Genomic DNA, 17706 nt, shown 5'->3' with positions numbered 1-17706 from the left:
GACTGCACTGTGCCAGCTGTAGAGTTTGGTGGAGGAGGGATGATGATATGGGGCTGTTTTTCAGGGGTTGGTCTAGAACCCTTAGTTCCAGTGAAGGGAAATCTTAATGCTTCAGCACCAAGACATTTTGGACAATTGTAAGGTTCCAACTTTGTGGAACAGTTTGGGGAAGAACCTTTTCTGTTCCAGCATGGCTGAGCCCCAGTGCACAAAGCAGCTCCATAAAGGCCTGACTGGGTGAGTTTGGTGTGGAAGAACTTGACTGGCCCTCACAGAGCCCTGACCTCAACCCCATCCAACACCTTTGGGACTAGAATGGAGATTGTGAGCCAGGCCCTCTCGTCCAACATCAGTGTCTGACCTCACAAATGCTCTTCTGGATGAATGGGCAGAAATTCCCACAGACTCTCTCCAACATCTTGTAGAAGCTTCCCAGAAGAGTGGAAGCTGTTAGAGCTGAAAAGGGGGACCAACTCCATATTAATGCCCATGGATTTAGCATGGGAGTCATAAAAGCTCCTGTAGGAGTGATGTGTAGGTGTCCCAATACTTTCCCAATAGTATAGCTCAGCTGGTGACAGGGATTTCAAACGATCAAATCAGATTTTGTGTTTTTTTTATTAAAAATCAATCTTGATACAATCGAAATTTGCCAAAAATCTGATTTGGGCTGTCAGTCTGAACAAGGCCTAAGAGATACGCTGACTGTTTTGCAGTGATGCTGCCACCTACTGGACATGCGTGGGTATCTACACATACAAACGATAACAGCCACAATTAACCAGCCTTTATTGAGTTGTCTCTCATGTGTCTGCAATAATGAAGATGCTGTTCAAAAGCCGCTCTCTATGAACATAAACATGACAGCAGTTCCATTAAACAGCAACGTGACGTGATTTATTCAGCAGCCGCTCGGAGACTTGATTTACGGCGTTTCAGTTCCCTTTATAGAACAGGCAGTGGAGAGAAATGGCAAACGTAGCAGCTCAGTTGAAGTTTATCTCCCACATATTTGTACAAATAAACACTGTGTACATTTCTGCGAAGACCACTACAGACGCGGCTGTTCGGAAGCTCATTATAGCTTTCAGTGAGAAGCTGCGACAGTAAATGTCATTTCTAAACTTTTCAGCCGCAGAGAGAAGAGAGTTTGTGGCTCTGGAGGTGTTAATATTGTACACTTACACAGACAACTCTGAGTGCAAAATGACCCCAACTGACCTTCACACATTACTGCTAAAGGTGATCATTTGAATAACATTAACGGCTCCCTGCTTGGTTTTTGCATAAAATGCTAAGATGTGGCTGAAACTATAACATTAAAACCTATGGATGGCAATATTTTACAGAATAATTTGGTTTTTGAAGCTCCTGTTAAGGTCTTTGTGTGGAAGGACGATGGAGTTGAGGATGATGACTTCAGACGGAATCGTCACGTTGCAGCCTGCGATTAATATAAACAACAACTCGGTCAGAGACAGATATATTGGCATTGATACACTCTGTTTAGAATCACTTCTCATAACCTGTACAGTGCAGAATTTAATACTAAACTACAGCGACAAATGAATTCTTAGACATTTGATTTAATATTTCAACTATTTTGGAAACAAAAGCCATCAGTTACTTAATTAATCAAGATATCACTGTTGTTGAAAGAAAACCTCGTAACTCCAAAATGGTAACTTTACAGGAGAAGGAAAAAACCTACTTTACTTTTAATGTAAGTCAATGGAACCAGAGTTTTTTACAAGCAATTTTGGGCCGTTTCTTTTAGTGCATTCATCATGAAATTTACATACAATGTAAAGGACAACAGGCATTTACAAATTATGTTAAAAACGGAAAAACTATAATATATAATTATAATAAATAATAATATAATAATAATAATAATTTTAATTATGTGGCATTTTTTATGCAGGTGGCAGCTCAAAGTGCAAAATATACTGAATTATCATTCAGGATAATAATTGTTTTGAATTTCTTCCCAGTTTTATTAATTTATGATGATGTAATTCAGAATAGTATTCATTCTTGACTTTCTCAGTCATTTTGGGATCAGCTACAGCTCTCTATCAATTTGGGCACATCTGAAATGTACTGTTATTGTCGTTACTGTTATTTATTTGTTTGTTTGTTTCTTCCAGGGGCCGTATTACAGAAAATTCTTAAGTCTGAGATCATATCTTATCTCCTTTGTTGTCATGGCAACTTCAGTTAAGACTGAAGTTGGGACAAAAGCCATTAGAGAACAACAGTTCTTAAGTCTATAATCTTATCTTATTTCCAGATAAGAAAACAGTTTTACAGAAACCAAAATATCCTAAATATTTTCTGAATTTTAAGATAAACCCCAGAGCGTCTTAACTTCTGTTTAACCGTCTGTTTCTGTTGTTTTGTGCAGTTTTATTGTTTTTAACAGCGTTTAAAACCCCCAGACGCTACAGACACGTACAGACATCTCCACCGTCCCTCTGATCACCTTCGTGTGTTAATGTTGATGATGAAATATTACAGTGATGGTGGTGAATAATGAGGAGACGGAGCTGAACGTGTGTCTGTTTATTAGGATGAGTAACGTTAGCGCGCTCGGCTAAAGCGTTTGGGAAATGGAGACTGAAACTGTGGAGCGGCGACGCTCTGATAAACAGCGGGGGGCGCTCTCACAGTATTCTTAACTCTCAGTTTATTGTGCTTTAGTTTTGTTCGACCTTTTTTTTTTACCTCAGTAACGGCAGCTAACGTTAGCTGTCTGACTAACTAACTTGATTACGTGTTTACGTTTCAGCCGTGCGCGTATGGTCGGTTGCTAGGCAACAGACACGACAGTTGATTGTCGACTTCCAAACCTTCTGAACTTAAGTGTGAGTGTATATTTTCATGGTCTGTATGGATGATGGTGTCAAACCGTACCCAGAATGGTGATGGATGGAGTGAGTTTTCCGTCTCTAAAGAGCGTTTCGCTGTCGATTTTGGCGTACGGGTCATTGGGGTTGGGGTCACTCGGGGTGCCCTCCACTCTTGCCCATTTACCAATAGTGCTCTCCCAGCCCACGATGCTGTTTAACACACAGCTGTGATCCTGCAGCACACACACACACATACACACACACACACACACACAGAGTCAGTGTATCTGCACGCTGGGTCCTCTAGAGGTCACCATTGCTCTACAGTGTTAATGTACAATAAGGATGAAAGGAGACAGTGACCTGTAACTACTGAGGTTGGAGAGAAACTACGTACACTAACTAACTAACTAACTAATGAACAATCTAACAAACTAACTAATGAAATAAAAAAACAAACCAACAAAGAAACCAACTAACAAACAATCTAACTAACTAATAAACATATGACTAACTTTAACTAACATATAAACAAACTACATATAAAGAAGGTGCCACAAAGGGTTCTCTCAGCAATGCAATAGAAGAACCACTTTTGGTTCCCTAAAAAAGAAGATCTAGAAGTTCTATATCAATTTAAGGGTTCTTCCTCACACCTTCACACTACATAGAGGTTCTATAAACTTTTAAAAAGGTTCTTCACACTCACATATCTCATCGACAGTATCTCTTAAGAACCATCCATATTAATTAAGAAACAAACAAATTAACTAACCTACTAACAGTAACTAACTTAAGACAAGAAAACTAACAAAAACAAAAACTTTACAATGTTGCATGTTGTTTATATATCTATATCTATATATATATATATATATATCTTGCTGTTGTCGGAACAAGGCCTTATCTTATCTCCAAAACGGTAACTTTACAGGAGAAGGAAAAAACGTACTTTACTTTTAATGTAAGTCAATGGAACCAGACATTTTTTCCAAGATATTTTGGGCCGTTTCTTTTGGTCCATTCATCATGAAATTTATGCACAATGTAAAGGGTAACGAGTACTTTCAAATTATGTCAAAATAGAAAAATTATATATATATATACATATATATATATATATATATATATATATACAGAAAATGATATATATATAGAAAAATGATACACACACACACACACACACACATATTATATATATATATATACACACACACACTAATTAATTTTGCATATATTATGCTGCTACCAAATTACTCTAGAAATGGACAATAAATATTTACTGGCAGATGTCAGGAAAAAAATAAAACAGCACAAGGCTTCTTAATTAAGCTGTAGCCAAATGAATTTAGCTGCTGTTCTGCATTAATAATGCAGCTGTGTCATCTGCTGTGCTGTGATAAACTGCTTGTCAAAAGTTTGGACACCTCACTTTACACTACTTCTTACGTCTTTAACACAAGTGACTTTTGTCATTTTCCAATACAACATTAAAGTAGTAACAGTAAAGCAGGTTTACATAAAAGAAAAAACTCACACATATACATCACTGCTGTCGGGCCAAAACCTCGTATCTCCATTTGTTTCATTTTTCAGTTTTTGAAATAATCGGAAAATACCTACAGTCCTTTATATTGTGTGTAAGATGAATGGACCAAAAGAAACGGCCCAAAATCACTTGGGAAAAAACCTGGTTCCATTGACTTACATTAAAAGTAAAGTAGGTTTTTTCCTTCTCCTGTAAAGTTACCATTTTGGAGAGGACGAACCTGTAACGTGGCTCCATGGAGGATGATGGACTCTCTCACTCGAACTCCAGCTCCGATAGTCACTCCAGTTCCTATCGACACATTCGGACCCAACTGTGCGATTACAAGAACAATGAATATAAATGTATAGGCATGGCTGGAAGTGATTAAAATGCCCATACCCAATATCCCTCATAATTTATTTTATATGACTGTTTTCCAGCCTCTCTTTATCCCTTATTCAAAAAATTCGAAAAAGCAAGGAAATCCTGGTTTGTCTATAATTTAGGCCTTTTAACTGTGAGCTGGACACACAGGCGGTTCTTCTCTTATAAAAATGGCAAAATAACAATCATTCAAACCAGTTTGGATTGTGATATACACACTCTTAAAAAACATGGTTCTTCAAGGGTTCTTTAGTAAAGAAAATGGTTCTATAATGAACCATGGACACGTAAAGAACCCTTTGCATGATTCAAGGGTTCTTTAGATTGAGTGAGAATGTGCTGTAGACAGTTTTATACAGAATCACTATGAAAATAGTGAGGGTTCTGCTAGTGTTTCAATGTCAAACCATACACAGCACATTCTCCATCAATCTGAAGAACCATTTCACCATACAAAGAATCCTTTAATCATGCAAGGGTTTTATATCGAACCATTTTCTTTACTAAGGAACCCCTGAAGAACCATCTTTTGTAAGTATGTATTATGCAGGACATGTAGGGCTTTTGAAGCTGCAAAAGAACATGGCTAAGGTAAAGGCGCCCTCATGTGGTAAGAAGCTGTAACTGCATGAGGCACTTCTGCTCGTGTCCAGCTGTCAAACCCATTCCTAAAAAATCTTTACACGTTTCATGAAGCACTTCATTCGTCCTTTTTAAACTCAGTGACCACTCACCACAGCAGTGGGGTCAATGTTGGCCGTCGGATGGATGTAAACGTTTCCTGGAAGCAGACAATGTAGATTTAGAGGAGTGTCGGCAGAACAGGTTCAAACCAAGTCCTCCAAAACCTCAGCAGAAACAATTACCACATATTTTAGGCCCTCCGTCCTTATTCGTGGCCAGTCGTTCCGGATGGGTCTTATGGTACTGGTTAAGATACAGTCGACTGGCATAGATGGCAGATCTGCGAAAAGCAGAAACAGATCACTGACATTATATTAATTTACATTTTATGGCCTATTTGGCTTCATATTATATTTGTTTGTGACTTTAACTGAAGCCATACTGGGTCTAAGCAAAGCATTTTATTATATGTTTATTTTAACCTGTTTTATTAACATCTGACAGCCATGAGACAGCTGGGGCGCATGCACTTAATTGCAATTTATTGTAAATGGTACCTTAACATGCAAATGGACTCACAGACCTGACGTTAAATGCATCAACACTAAACAGTCAAACATGCAAACATTGGAACTGCCAAACTACACATTTTGTTGAATTCCAAATAAACACATCTTTTACAAACAAACTTAAATGGCTTTTTACTGCTAATTTTAATAATAACATCTGAGTTTAACTAGCAGTGAAAACAGAAAACAGAAAAAAATGTGCCATAACTTTTGCACAGGCCACATTTTATCTTTTCACCCCCCCCCCAATATGTTAAATTCAGCAAACCGTGCATTAAAATGTGCAGAAGTGCGTCCTCTGATGTGGATATGTGGGGACGTGTTAATTTATCTGACCAGGGGTGTCTAAACTTTTGCACACAAGCGCACGCAGGCTGTCTGTGTCCGGCGCTCACCCGGCAGATTTGATCTGGCTCCAGAATCGGTCCGTTTTGTAGACGTAGAGCTTGCCCTGGCCTGCCAGCGCGGTGAAGATGTCCTGCTCCAGACGGATGGCCTCGGCTCGCTGCCAGCCGTTAGACTGCTCGTCTCTGCAGACACACAACACTCGGCGTTACTCCCGCAAGACTCCGGCGGAGAGAAGTGACTGTTACTGAGCGAGTGAAACTCCAGCGGATAAAGTAATAAGAGTACAGCAAAGAGAGGATGGAAAATCATACCATGTAAAAATAATTTCTCTTAATATATATATATATATATATATATATATATATATATATATATTATCACAATATATCACAATACAATACAATATGCTTTTCTGAACATATCATGTACATAGTCAGCTCAGCCAGTTTGCACTGAAGTCTCTGTAGTTACTGAATAATAAGCCTTAATATGTAATAAGATTTTAAGGGGATAACAGGCTAGTAGGACCTTTAACTGAATCCTCCTACTGCTCCCGGATATTCTTATCATAGCCACGGAGAGGTGGAATAAAAGATCAGGCTGTGTGAAAAGTATGAGTTAGTAACAAATGCAGTCGGACAGTTCAGGCTCCTGGGCAGAAGTGGGAGGCGTAACCCAAACCCACACTGACTAATGTTAATTAAAGTTAATGAAGTGTGTTTGGTGTCATTTGTCTCCTTTGTGAATCTTTTTTTAGTTCAAAATAAAACAACGATCCTCAAAAGTCACAAGTGTTAATAACTGCAAAGCCAACAAAATTAAATTAAATACAAAAAAGGAATTAGTAACTTAACGATAATACAGTACTGAGCGCGTCAGAGACCACCCTTCAATCATTTACTTTCCTGTCAAAACAGTCAATAAGTACAAGTTACTCATTTGTCAGGAGATGTTTCTGAGGAGATCAGATATAAGATGATCCACTTGCATAAAGAAGGACAAGGTCAAAGAAAAGTGATTAAATGTCTCAGAGAAAATGGGGCTCCTAATAACCACCTGGAAGACCTGGTGGACCCCAAAACTGCCCCATCAGATAAACAGCACTTAATGCCGGCCTCACACCAAACGACTTTTCAAGCGATTTTACTGTCGCAGACAAATTTCCAATTTCAGAATAAAATCACGAGGGTCTTAGAGAGGGAGAGAGAGAGAGAGAAAGAGAGAGAGTGAGAGAGAGTGAGAGAGAGAGAGAGAGTGAGAGAGAGAGACAGAGACAGAGAGAGAGAGAGAGAGCGGGAGAGAGAAAGAGAGAGAGAGGGAGAGGGAGAGACAAAGAGAGAGAGAGGGAGATAGAGAGAGAGAGACAGAGAGAGAGAGACAGAGACAGAGAGAGAGAGAGAGAGAGGGAGAGGGAGAGAGAGAGAGAGAGCGAGAGAGGGAGAGAGGGAGAAAGAAAGAGAGAGAGAGAGACGGGGAGAGAGGGAGAGAGAGAGATAGAGAGAGAGATAGAGAGAGAGACGGGGAGAGAGGGAGAGAGAGAGATAGAGAGAGAGATAGAGAGAGAGACGGGGAGAGAGGGAGAGAGAGAGGGAGAGAGAAAGAGAGAGAGACGGGGAGAGAGGCAGAGAGAGAGAGATAGAGAGAGAGACGGGGAGAGAGGGAGAGAGAGAGAAAGATAGAGAGAGAGAGAGAGAGAGAGAGAGAGAGAATGCATGCATGAGAGCCTGAAATCTCTGTAAAAAAGCCAAATCTGCTCCACTTTAAAACAATCATATTAACTTAATGTAAACTGGCTGCTGTAACATTTCAGGTTCACTGAGTGTAACAGTGATGTAAAGAATGGCACTAGTGAAGAATCATCAGTGTGTTTTTCCTTTTTGTTTCTTTTCTGTTACAATGGTTTATTATTTTGTTTGTTTTTCCTGGTTTAACTCATGACACCCAATCAGCAACGCTGAATCGCTGCATGTTTTGTGTGTAAATCTTATATTAAATAAAAAAGTAACTGCACATTTTACAGGTTAATTGAAAAAGATTCAGGGTGATGATCTGCCAGAACACACAGCGCTACAGTGAACCGGACTGAGCCCCAGTTCTTTACACGCCCAGCCAGCATGTGTTTCTATTTGTCCCACTGCAGAGAGGAGAAAAAGGGCTTCTCTTCTTGTAAATTTCCATCACAACCTGAGACTAAAAACTGTGACATTGTCCTTTGGTGTGACAGGGTGTCAGACTTCACTGTGACAGGGTGTCAGGCTTGACTCTCTCAAAAGTCTTTTCAAAGTCTTCTAGTGCATTTTTAGCATAAAGCTTTCATCTCTGAGAGAGAGGAGAAAATCAAGCTGCTTCAGATCTGAAAACATCCACAGGTGTTTCTGTCCATCCTTCCACTGTGAGAAGACGACTCAGCGCTGTGGGTCTGAAAGGATGTGTAGCTGATCAAGAAGAACCTCACTGAGAAAAGGAGACGGACACATCAAACAAAGAAGCTGAACGATGGACTGACCACCCCAGAGTCCAGACCTCAACACCACTGAATGTGTTTGATTACTTCAGAAAATGATCAACCAGCTTCTAAGACTGAACTTTGGAGGTGTGTCTGCAGATTCTTTGAGGAACTGAAAGTGAGTCTCCTGAAAAGAATGGAAGCTGGAATAAAGGTGAAGAGTGACTCACTGACTGAACACTCAGACAGCTGAGATTAGATTTAGTTGTTGAGGTTCTGTTTGTTTTTCTGATGTTGAAAAATAAATAACTTGTACTTAATGGCTGTTCTGAGGCCAAAAGAAGTGCAAAGTGTTCTGTAGTCATGCAATAACATTAAAACGTACCTGTTATTCCACACATTCTGACTGCAGGCCAAAAACAAGCTGAACACACCCAGCTAAACTCTACTCAGCACCACCTACTGTTATTACTACATTTCACAGGTGCAGCAAAGCCTCTGTCTAATTCTACTCCACTAGCAGGACCACACCGTGACTTACCCTTCATATGGATATCTGACGATGGAGAAGAGCAGAAAAAAAAAAACACAGAAGGATGGAAGAAAGGAAGAAGAGTGAAGGTAAACAATGAATGAGGAAACCCAAGGGAAGGAAATGAAAAAGGTGCAGCTGAACTCAGAGACATCTGCTCCCACTCACAGCATCAGGTCCTGCTGGTTCTTCTGAAAAACAGCACCGATGTGCTGGAAGATGTCCGGGGTGAACAGGTATATTCCACAGTTAATGATGTCGCTCACGAACGTGCTGGGTTTCTCCACATAATGCAGCACCTGAAGAGAAAAATATGAGTTTTTTTATTTGGGTGAAAGCTAAAAAATCATCAACTGAACAATAAAATAGCATTTCCAAGTAAACCTGGATGTTCTTTGGTGATCAGGTGATTTTAAAACAACTTTTTGTTGTGCAGTGCTTTGTGTGTGTGTGTGTTTGTATATTATATACACACACACACACACCTAAAAGTGTCTTACCTCATTCGTTTGCTCATTCTCAACAATGCAGCCGTAGTTTAAGGACTGCTTTCTGTTGGCCTGCAAATATAAAGGCATCACTGTCAGGAAATCTCCTTCAGTTTTAGGTGGCACTTTAAAGCTGACAGAAGCTGAAAATGTGATGTACTGCAATGCTGACATATGTAATGTAATGCTGATATAATGTAATGCAGCTACAAAGCAAAGTAATAGTTCAGTTATGTAATGTAATGTTGCTCTAATGTAATGTAAAGCAGCTATAAATTAATGTAATAGTTCTATAATGTATTGTATTATAACGCAATGCAATGTAATGCAATGCAATGTAAGGTAATGTAATGCTTCTTTAATGTAATGTAATGCAACATAATGTAATGCAATGTAATGTTATGGCATGCTGCTCTAATGTAATGTAATGCAACGTAATGTAATGTAATGCTGCTCTAATGTAATGTAATGCAGCTTTAAAGTAATAGTTCTGTAATGTATTGTAATAGAATGTAATGCTGCTCTTATGTAATGTAATGCAATGTAATGTAATGGAATGGAATGCAATGCTGCTGTAATGTAATGTATTGCAGCTGTAATGTAATAGGTCTGTAACATATTGTAATAGAATGTAACGCTGCTCTAACGTAATGCAGCTAAAAGGATTGTACTAGTTCTGTAATGTATTGTATTATAATGTAATGCTGCTCTAATGTAAAGTAATGCAGCTGGAAAGTAATGTAAAAGTTTTGTAATATAATGTAATGCAGCTATAATGCACTAGTTCTGTAATGTATTGTACTGTAATGTAATGCTGCTCTAATGTCACGTAATGCAGCTGTAAAGTAATGTAAAAGTTTTGTAATATAATGTAATGCAGCTATAATGCACTAGTTCTGTAATGTATTGTACTGTAATGTAATGCTGCTCTAATGTCACGTAATGCAGCTGTAAAATAATGTAAAAGTTTTGTAATGTAATGTAATGCAGCTATAATGCACTAGTTCTGTAATGTACTGTATTATAATGCAGCTGTAATGTAAACGTTCTGTATTGTACTGTAAAATAATGTAATGCACTAAATGTAAAGGTCATGCAGCTAAAAGGATTGTTCTAGTTCTGTAATGTAGTGTAATGTGATGTAATGTAATGTAATGCTTCTATAATGTAATATAATGCAGCCATACAGTAAAGTAATGCAATGTAATGTACTGCAGCTGTAATGTAATGCAAATCTCCTAACAGTAGTGCCGAGGATGATGAAGCTGTGCGCGTCTCCGTGCTCCTTCTGGAAGTTCAGCATGTCCATCAGGGGGAACTCTGAACAAACGTCTGCGTTCATGACAAAAAAGGCCTCCGGGGAACCCGACAGGATCTGATCTCTGAAGTGGTAAATGCCTCCTCCTGTGCCCAGAGCAGCGTACTCCTGCAGGTACCTGCTCCCACAACAGGGGTCATACAGCAAATGACTTACTGCAGTAGATACAGCAGAGAAAAACATTCTCTAATGCAGTGACTCACAGAGCCAGTCATGATGACCTGATGAGACAAACTACACGTGACTTGTTTTCTCTATAATAAAAATATTTAATAATAATTATCTACTAATGTGCTCACCTAACTGACACTTTGAATTCTTGCTGTGCGGACGATAAGAAGCGGTTGAGCTCTTCGTTCGGCTGGTAAAACCCAACCAGCAGGATTTCCTTCATGTTTGGGACCTGTGGAGTTTTTTAGCACATTATTTACATTGCTCAACATTATTTTGGCTTTCTTGTGTTATGCAATAAATACACGAAGGACATTCCCGCCTGCCTGACTCGTCTAAACGTGTGGTCTCATGTAAAAGTCTTGTTTTGTATGTTGTTCTGAGGCCCTGGAGGAAGATCATTTCACTCTAACTTATCACACACACTAATGAGTGAGAGAGTGCGTACCTGAGCACAGGCCTCTATGTGGTGCTGCAGCATTGGGACTCCTGCGACCGGAAACAGAGGCTTGGGCACCTCGAAAGACAGCGGCCGGAACCGCGTGCCTAAAAAAACAATAACATTAGTGCAGCGCTTCCCAACTCTTACAGGCGCTGTGATGTCACTCGTCCCTAATCACTACTCCCTAAACACTATTCCCTACAGTGGAGCAACAGTGACCACAAATTATCCCCTAATCACTATTCCCTGATCACTATTCCCTACATTGGAGCACTACATAAAACACTATTATAGTGACCAGAAATGATCCTCTAATCACTATTCCCTAATCACTACTCCCTAAACTCTATTCCCTACATTGGAGAACTAGACAGAACACTATTATAGTCACCAGAAGTTATCCTCTAATCACTATTCCTTCATCACTAGTCCCTAATCACCAATCCCTAAACTCTGTTCCCTACATTGAAACACTACGTAGAACACTATTATAGTGACCAGAAATGATCCTCTAATCACTATTCCTTCATCACTAGTCCCTAATCACTATTCCCTGATCACTATTCCCTACATTGGAGCACTACATAAAACACTATTATAGTGACCAGAAATGATCCTCTAATCACTGTTCCCTAATCACTCGTTTTTTTTTTTGTTTTGTTTTTGTTTTTTTAATCTCTAGTCCTTAATCACTATTCACACTGAAGCACTATTTAGAACACTATTAAAGGGAACCGAAATGGCCCCCTAATCATTACTCCCTATTTTGGAGCACTATACACTGTTAAAAAGGGTTCTTTAGTAAAGACAGTGGTTCCATACAGAACCATTTGAAAGCTTAGATGGTTCTTTGCATGGTAAAATGGTTCATCAGATTGATGGAGAACGTGTTATATAGGGTTCTATACAGAACCTTTTTGAAAAGTGTTCTATATTTCACCAAAAAGGTTACAAGCTATGGTTACAAGCTTGACATCAGAACAATAGCAGGCCACTTTTTGGTGCTAAATAGAACCATACAGAACACATTCTCCATCGATTTGAAGAACGATTTCACCATGCAAAGAACCGTTTAATCATGCAAATGGTTCTTTGAGTGTTCATGGTTCTATATGGAACCACTGTCTTTACTAAAGAACCCTTGAAGAACCACCTTTTTTAAGAGTTCTGCTGTATAAGTCACAGTGCATTCACAGTGCACTGTTTACACTGGGCTTCATTTATATGCTACCTATTTTGGAGCATTGTGGGATTGTGGAAACACATTTCATACACTGGCATATACATTTATATATTAACACATTAATATATATATATATATATATATATATATATATATATATATATTTATATATATGTATATATATATATTTTTTTTTATTAATATGTATGTATTATATTATAAATCTTAAATACATTTACAAAACACACATTAATTAGCATATATGTATATATATATATATATATATACATATATATATATTTATATATTATTATATTATATATATATATATATATATATATATATATATATATATATATATATATAATATATATAATCACATATATATGTGATTTTACAACTTAATCATGTAACAGAGGTGGACGCCAGTACAGTCGGCTCCAAAAACCTCCCTCACTGCATTACAGTAACAATGCTTACATGCACAAGTGTACAGATGTTCATATCCTTCTGTAATATTCTGTATGTAATATTCTGTATGTAATAGTTATGTCTACTCAGACCTGCATATGTACAGATATTCACACATTTCTTTACCTCTTTATCGCTTTAGCTCCATTCACATTGGCTCTTTACTGTTTTTTATTCTACTAATTGTATTTTTATGTTTAAATATTATTTTCTCTTAGTTAAATTCAGTGTGATACATGCATGCACTCATCTAGACTAACTGATTGTGTGTGTGTGTGTAACATACTTGGCAAAATAAATTGAACCTAATTCTGATCATTATTGCCACCTTGGATAATAATAAAATGCATTGCGGTTAATCTGTTCAACTTCACACTAAAACACGAGAGAAATCTAACCTTTAACTGAAGCAAATTTAGTTTAAGAAAACAAAGACTCTTATTATAAAATATCATTTACCAAAATCACGGTTATTGGCAGCCCTGTTTTTACTTACTATTTACTAACATACTCCCCAACTACCATTTCACTCAGTCACTTCGTCATTATTATTATTATTATTGTATCATATTACTGCTATGGACAATAATAATAATAATAACAATAATAATAATAATAATAATAATAATAAGTTCAACTTATATAGCGCCTTTCACAAACCTAAGGATGCTTTACATAGTGTGAAAAAAAATTTTCTTTATTCTATTAATGGTATTTTTATGTTTTAATATTATTTTCTGTGTGTTACATGTGATACATGCATGCACTCATATATATATATACATATATATATATATATACATATATATATATATATATATATATATATATAGAAGACTAAAGAGAAGAAAAAAGTAATAAAGTAAAACAAATAACACTAACACTAAGTCACTTTACATAACAATAACACTGAGTCACTTAAGTCACTTTAAACTGTGTATATTCTTCACAGATTATCTCTTGTTTAATAGAAATATATCTGTACACAGCAGAGAGGTGTGTTTTTTTCTCCTCACATAGGTCCCTGCTGTCTCTATATTTTGTGTATATTTAATTTATTTCAGTTTCAGTATTTTCTTGTATTTTTATTTTTACTTTGCTGCCTCACCACAAGCATTTCAGCGCATCACTGTCCTGCCATGCTGTGCGAATGACAAACAAACCTGAAACTGAACTACCTTCTGAAACGCGGGGCTCAGGGCGAGGATCATGGTAAATCTAAGTGCATAGTTTGTGTATAAGTGGGGTTATAGGTGTCAGGTCTGTCCTCATATTCACTAATATCGATATTAATCCAGATATATTAATATTAAGGCTATTTACTGTGCAGCTGTCTCACCTTTCTGAGGGCCTCCGATCAGAATCACAGCTTTCAGCATCCTCTGCTCTTATTTCAGACGAATCAGCGCTGTTATTAAATCTCCTAAAGTCTCAGACATTTATACTACACATTGTTATTTACACTGGTTTTATATCGCTGTGTATGAAGTGTAAACACGGTGTTTTCTGTCTGTCTGTCTCTGTTTACTTTCCTCTGTGCTTCCCAAGCAGGCGAAGACAACGGTGACGGTGACGTCCGGGTGTGTGACTTCAAAATAAAAGTCTCTTTAGAAGACTACAGCACCTCCTCGTAGCGCGATGGACTTATTACTGACAATTACTGTCTGCACAGGTAGGTAGGTAGGTAGGTAGGTAGATAGGTAGGTAGGTAGGTAGATAGATAGATAGATAGATAGATAGATAGATAGATAGATAGATAGATAGATAGATAGATAGATAACTTCTACTTTTACTTCAAAATAAAAGTCATTTTCATATATTTTTCAAAATACATGTCGTGTTTGTAATATATTTCCAAATTTGTTTGACGTGTAAATCTTAAAAATAGACTCTATTACAGATATCCAAGTACATCACTATGAATTTAAGGTAATTCCATAAGCAAAGTCTGCATCTCAAACGGACTCCCTTAAAGTCCTTACAGCCAAGAGGAACGTCAGACTCAGGCCCTGTGGACCTCGTCTGTAATGTGCATGTTGAGGGTCTGCAGTCTGAGGAGGGCCTTAAGGAGATTAAGTGTGTTTTCACTCCTGAAAGTCTGAGTGCACTAAAGCGCTTTGTATGACACACCTGCGTCCCGTCGTCCTCACCTATGTGGCCTGTGCCTCCCTCAACTCAACACTGATTGGTTTGTCAGCTACAGAGCACCAGTCAGCTGGAATTCACCGCAAGAGTCTCTAAATCTCGGCTCGCTGGAGTCACTTCTAGTCTCTAACCACCTTCAGACAGCCTGTAGCTGTTTTAGTTAAACCTAACTTTTCCTTTCTCCTTTTTATTAGATTTTATTATTATTTTCCTTTTTTTTCTTCCCAATAATTTTATTTTATTTTTATTTTATCTAAACTCTATTCCTGTTTTTTTTTTTTATTATTTATTTTTATTACCTTTTATAACCCTTTTACTTGACTGTGTTAAATTCTAGTTTGGCTGTTCATCCTTTGTTGAAATCTCATTAATTGGTTTATTATCTCAGTTTTATTTTATATTTCTCCTTTTTAATCAAATCTTAACCGTTCTCTTAATTCTTTTGCCATTTATCTTCTTTTGTTTTTTCTGTTATTTTGTTTTTGTAGTTTGGTTCATCAAGTCTAACCAGATTAAAATCCGTTTTAATTTCTTTTTCAGTCCCTTTAATGTTGTAAATGCTCTGCTACACTGAAAATGAGGGTCACTCTCAGTGTATTTCTGAGTGAAAATAGAGGTTGATTGGTTCATTGAGGAGCGTCTGATGTCGCCGTGTTGTACATTCGGCAGGCGGCCTTTTCTGTTTAAAAGGAGAAAAATAGATGGGTCATTCTACAGAAACCTCCATTTTTGTGTCCCTAGCGTTTACAGATATATTACACTTAAAAAAAAACATGTTAGGGTTACAATTTATTTATATATTAAAATAAAACAGTTATTTTAACAGTTACACCTTCTTGAGCCTTAATTTACCAATATTGGTTTATAAATCAATTATATAGAATTCCAAGCACCACAGAAGAGTTCATCCTCAAGTCGTGTGTGAAGGCTGAGGCCATATTTTGAGATAAAAAACATGTTTTTCTGCCATTTTAACTGCAATAATCTATACATGACTATGGAATATATAAATTAAATGACATAAAGAAAACAAAAGCCAAATAAATATTATAAAATGTATAATGAAAGTTGTTGTCCCCAGGAGTCATGTCACTGGTGTTACCGCATAACAAAAAATCTCTTATTTTGAAATAAAAGTCACACTGATGACATTACTTGACTTCCTTTTACCTGTTTTCTGAGGATCTATGAAGAAAAGCACATGGTGAGTCCACTGTGTCTTTCAGTTATCAGAGATTTTCTCATTTAGCTTATGATTTCATATGAAGCTTTTAGCTGAAGTCACTGGTGTGACCGACTTTATTCTGAGGTAACTGTGAAAAAATAGAACACAAATGGATTAAATTCCATATTTTAGTGGATATTCCATGATTGACAACATGTGGTTTGATGCTCTGTAGCATTTTGTAAAATGCATTTTTCATTAAAAATGTCTCTGGTGTTCCATTTATTATGTGTTACACCAATGAGGATCAGTAACACCAGTGACTCCTATGGAGAGAAAAGTGGATGTTTCTATAGAATGACCCATATAGTCTCTCTCTCATCCACTCAGAGAATGAGGGAAAAGTCTCTGCATGTTTATTTTTTCATGGACCAAATTACAATCAAATATCTCACCTCCTCCTCTCCCCGTGTGCTACCGCGGCTCATTTCACTTCTCTTCTTTTTACTTCTCTCATTTTACTTCTCTTCTTTTTCTTCTGTTGTTTAATGGGTGATGATAGTCTGCCATAAACTTCCTATAAATGGTCTGAAAGTCCAAACCATCACAAGTGTTTTCACACTGCAAATGAATCAAACCATGTTGCGGTTTGATCTGGACCTAGACCACCTCTTTTGGTCGGACCACACTGTGGTCCTTTGGGCCGGACTGTGGTCTGAGGCGCCTTTTACACCTGCTTTGTTGGTTCAGACCAAAGTGATAAGTCTGAATGTCCGGACCAAACAAGGTGGGTGTGAAAGCATCTTAATACAGAACACATTTCTCCTTTATGTATATTTAATTGAGAGTTATGAGTCGTATTCATTCAGGGCACATTGCACTCATAGTCCGGATCTCCACCTGAGTGGCGTCTGGCACACTTCAGCCAGCACTTCACCGCTAACATAATAATAAAACCCCATAGAGGCGCCAGCAGGAACTATCCATCCATCCATCCATCCATCATCTAAACCGCTTATCCTTCTGGGTCGCGGTGG

General features: G+C 37.6%; 1 protein-coding gene across 2 annotated transcripts; it reads right to left on the bottom strand.

The window, feature by feature from the left end:
- Positions 1 to 599: 599 nt before the first annotated feature.
- Positions 600 to 14934, bottom strand: gmppaa (GDP-mannose pyrophosphorylase Aa). 2 transcript variants are annotated; one of them, XM_036576850.1, is made up of 13 exons: positions 14699 to 14934; positions 11712 to 11809; positions 11392 to 11495; positions 11018 to 11210; positions 9787 to 9846; positions 9455 to 9585; positions 9296 to 9310; positions 6356 to 6490; positions 5634 to 5731; positions 5502 to 5548; positions 4622 to 4714; positions 2917 to 3085; positions 600 to 1444 (listed from the first exon to the last, which is right to left on the bottom strand). In XM_036576850.1, exons 1-13 carry the CDS (start codon positions 14736 to 14738, stop codon positions 1344 to 1346), a joined length of 1284 nt encoding a protein of 427 aa, XP_036432743.1. In that variant the 5' UTR covers positions 14739 to 14934; the 3' UTR covers positions 600 to 1343. The 2 variants fall into 2 exon arrangements, with proteins under 2 accessions (XP_036432743.1, XP_036432749.1); XM_036576856.1 differs by lacking the exon at positions 9296 to 9310.
- Between the last annotated feature and the right edge of the window lie 2772 nt (positions 14935 to 17706).

Source organism: Colossoma macropomum, unplaced genomic scaffold (genome assembly GCF_904425465.1).
Source record: "Colossoma macropomum unplaced genomic scaffold, Colossoma_macropomum, whole genome shotgun sequence".
NCBI lineage: Eukaryota > Metazoa > Chordata > Actinopteri > Characiformes > Serrasalmidae > Colossoma > Colossoma macropomum.
This window is presented reverse-complemented; position numbering and strand designations above follow the sequence as displayed.